The sequence below is a fragment of the Lolium rigidum genome, chromosome 6, assembly GCF_022539505.1.
Source record: "Lolium rigidum isolate FL_2022 chromosome 6, APGP_CSIRO_Lrig_0.1, whole genome shotgun sequence".
NCBI lineage: Eukaryota > Viridiplantae > Streptophyta > Magnoliopsida > Poales > Poaceae > Lolium > Lolium rigidum.
This window is the reverse complement of record NC_061513.1, coordinates 329,077,788-329,081,081: the sequence shown is the minus strand read 5'-3', so window position 1 is coordinate 329,081,081 and position 3,294 is coordinate 329,077,788. Positions and strand designations below refer to the sequence as shown.

Here is a 3,294-nt window from a genome sequence, read left to right as displayed (position 1 = left end):
TCTAGGTTTCCCTCGTAGTTTCCATATTGTCACTCTTTTTTTTAGAACACGGTACAACGCAGACACTCACAGACACACACGTACAAACACCTCTATGAACGCACGCACACCCTACCCGTATGAGCACCTCCGAGGGACTGAGCCGGCATATCTTGAGGTTGACGAAATCACCACTGGGGCCTCGCTGTTGACGGACACGTCACCTACCACTGAAAGCATTGCGTTGGTTAAATGCTGAAATAAATTCAGGTAAATGCAAACACTCATGCCAAGTCTAGAACTTGAAACTGAGTGGGCTGGTTTCACCACAAGGGACCTAACCAACAGAGCCAAGCTCTGTTTGCATATTGTCACTCTTTGACGGTGCATAATTTTACATCAGCACATAAATTTTCCGTGTTATTATACACAACCCAGCAAGGGTGTATATGGTGCAAACCAGTCTCAATACATATATTGCTTCTTTCATACCGTACCAGCGTGATTATATCTATTTCTCTTATATCGTACCTAGCCATGTACAGTACATAACTGAATTAAGGCCACGGGTGCGGCATATCGCCGCGCTAACTTCCCTAGTAGGACCATTATGCGTATAATAAATCAGTTTAATCCTTGCCGATTCCGAAGAACTTTACTGTTCATAATTTCGGATGGAGGAAAATCAGGAATCATCAATCACCAGGCTGTCTTTCCACTCGAGCGCTCGATCCTTCGGATTCGGCTACTACATTCTCGACAAACATTCGATATTTTACGCCGTTGAATTATACAAGTTTATATCGCACTCAAAAATACAGTTGAATACCTCCTCCTTCTCTCTCTCCAGTCAAATCATGGATTTAGGACGTAATTTACTCACGATAATGCAGCTATCAGCGGTTCATATCAAATATTTACTTACCCCATTCCTCTCCCACGTCGGTTACCAGCTTGCAATTTATGGCGCAGTAAGGCCACTATATATAAGAACGGACACAGCAGGAGCTAGTCATGCATTGGGAGTTATACAATCAGGAAGGGAGTTGAGGAATAAGGGCACAATGGCGGTGATGGTATCTCGCGCTTTCCTGCTTATTGCCGTCGTCCTGACGGCCCAGCTGTGCCGGTGCACGGCGTACGCCGGCGACGGGTTTAGCGTGGAGTTCATCCACCGTGACTCTGTCAAGTCGCCGTTCCACGACCCGTCGCTTAGCCCGCCGGAACGCATGCTCGCTGCCGCGCGACGATCCACGGCGCGCGCCGCGGCGCTCACACGCCCCTTCGCCGCTGGCGGCTCCCCTGACGGCGCCGTCTCTGAGGTCATCGGCAGGCCATTTGAGTACCTCATGTACGTCAACGTCGGCACCCCACCCACTCGCATGCTCGCCCTGGCCGACACCGCCAGCGACCTCGTCTGGCTACGTTGCAGCAACGGCACCAACGCCCAACCTCCGAACGTCCTGTTCCACCCGTCCAACTCTTCCACGTTCCGCCGCGTGGGATGCGACTCCGCCGCATGCCACGCGCTCGCCGGCACCTCCTGCGGCACCGACCGTTCCATCTGCAAGTACGACTACAAATACGGCGAGGGCTCCGAAACCATCGGCGTCCTCTCCACCGAGACCTTCACCTTCGACGACGCCCCCGGCAGCCGCGATCGCCCGCAGCTGCAGGTGGCAAACGTGAACTTCGGCTGCACCACGTCCACATCCGGCGTGTTCGCGGCCGACGGTATCGTCGGCCTCGGCGACGGAACCATGTCCCTCGTCTCCCAGATCGGCGCCCACACCTCGCTCGGAACGAGGTTCTCCTACTGCCTCGCGCCGTTCTCCGCGCAGAACGCCTCCTCCGCGCTCAACTTCGGCGCCCGCGCCGCCGTGACGGAGCCGGGCGCGGTCACCGCGGTGCTGTTCCGCTCCCGCGGGGACGCCTTCCACATCATCGCGCTCGAGGACATCAAGATCGGGAACGTCAACTTCACGCTTCCCAACCTGAACCGCTACGAGGTCGCCCTCGACACCGGCTCGATGCTGACGTACCTCGCAAGGGTGCTGCTGGACCCGATGGTGGCGGAGCTCAAACGGCGGATCAATCTCCCGACGGTGCCGTCGCCGGATCGTATGCTGCAGCTGTGCTACGACGTGAGAGACGCGAACCGTAGGTCGCTGTTCGAGAAGAACGTGCCGGACATTACGCTGCAGCTGATCGGCCCAGGCGCGCCGGAGCTGACGCTGAAGGCGGAGAACATGTTCACGGAGTTCAAGCAGGGGATTAAGTGCTTGGCGGTGGCGCGGGTGACGGATGAGCAGCCGCTGGCAGTCATCGGGTGCATCGCGCAGCAGAACTTGCACATCGGCTATGACCTCGACAAGGGCACCGTCACCTTGGCCAACGCCGACTGCGCGAGCTCCTACCAGTCCCCATCCGCATCTGTGTAGTTGCTAGAATAATTACCTTTAAACAGACTTTCGTTCCACTATATTACTATATTGAATTGATATAGCAACGCTAGAATGCTCTCCCTCCTTCCACTTCATTTTAATTTTTGCAAAAGAAACCTCTAATACGTTTTGATTGTTTTTTGAATTAAATTAAAATATTTTTAAATAAAAAATAAATAACAGAAAAAGAAAATAAAAAACTGGATGAAACAAAGATAACCACCCACCCGAAACAGAAAAACCGGACAGAACAACGCCTCCGCCGCTCCTGCCGCCATCACGATCTGCCGTTGACATAGCCTGCTTCCGCCGCAGCCCAAACCACAACATACTCCCTCCATCCAGAAATAAGTACAGATAATAACAACATCGTCACTGCTGCAGATCTTTTGTTGCCGCTGCCAAAACCCAAAACACAACCCAAAAACACCAAAACCAAAATCCCTTGCGTCGTCGTGATCTGCCACTGCACCAAAATCAAACCAAGTTCGAAGATCTCTGCCACTGCTACGCACGCTCCAGCCATGTCGTCCTCGTCGCCGTCCGCCGCAGCGTTAGCCGATGCCATCAATGTCCGCAAGCCCAGCTCCTCACATGGGACAACACCCTCATCTGGAAAACGCTCGTTAAGATTGATTCTACACTTATGTTTAATTAACTTGTTAAAGTTTTCATGAATTTGTTGCCAAAATATTTCGTGTGGTTGCTTTACTTCACTCCAAGAGGACTCATCAGTCATCAAGAAGAACTTGATCATTCCATGAGATGTACAATGCAATATCCTCACCTTTTGTCCATGTGAGCTCTCTATTTTTGCACTTCTCCACGGAACTATGAATTTCAAATGAAATTAAGTAAGCAACACATCGGC

The 3,294-nt window shown here is 52.3% G+C and overlaps 1 protein-coding gene across 1 annotated transcript; it reads left to right on the top strand.

Annotated features, from left to right (window-relative positions):
- Positions 1-1,043: 1,043 nt before the first annotated feature.
- On the top strand, positions 1,044-2,420 carry LOC124659966 (aspartic proteinase CDR1-like). The gene has a single exon (XM_047197771.1). The coding sequence runs from the start codon at positions 1,044-1,046 to the stop codon at positions 2,418-2,420; it is 1,377 nt and encodes a 458-aa protein (XP_047053727.1).
- The last annotated feature ends 874 nt before the right edge of the window (positions 2,421-3,294 follow it).

What these genes read in the sequence shown, in the direction of transcription:
- LOC124659966 (XM_047197771.1), top strand. Translation starts at nt 1,044, where the DNA reads ATGGCGGTGATGGTATCTCGCGCTTTCCTGCTTATTGCCGTCGTCCTG.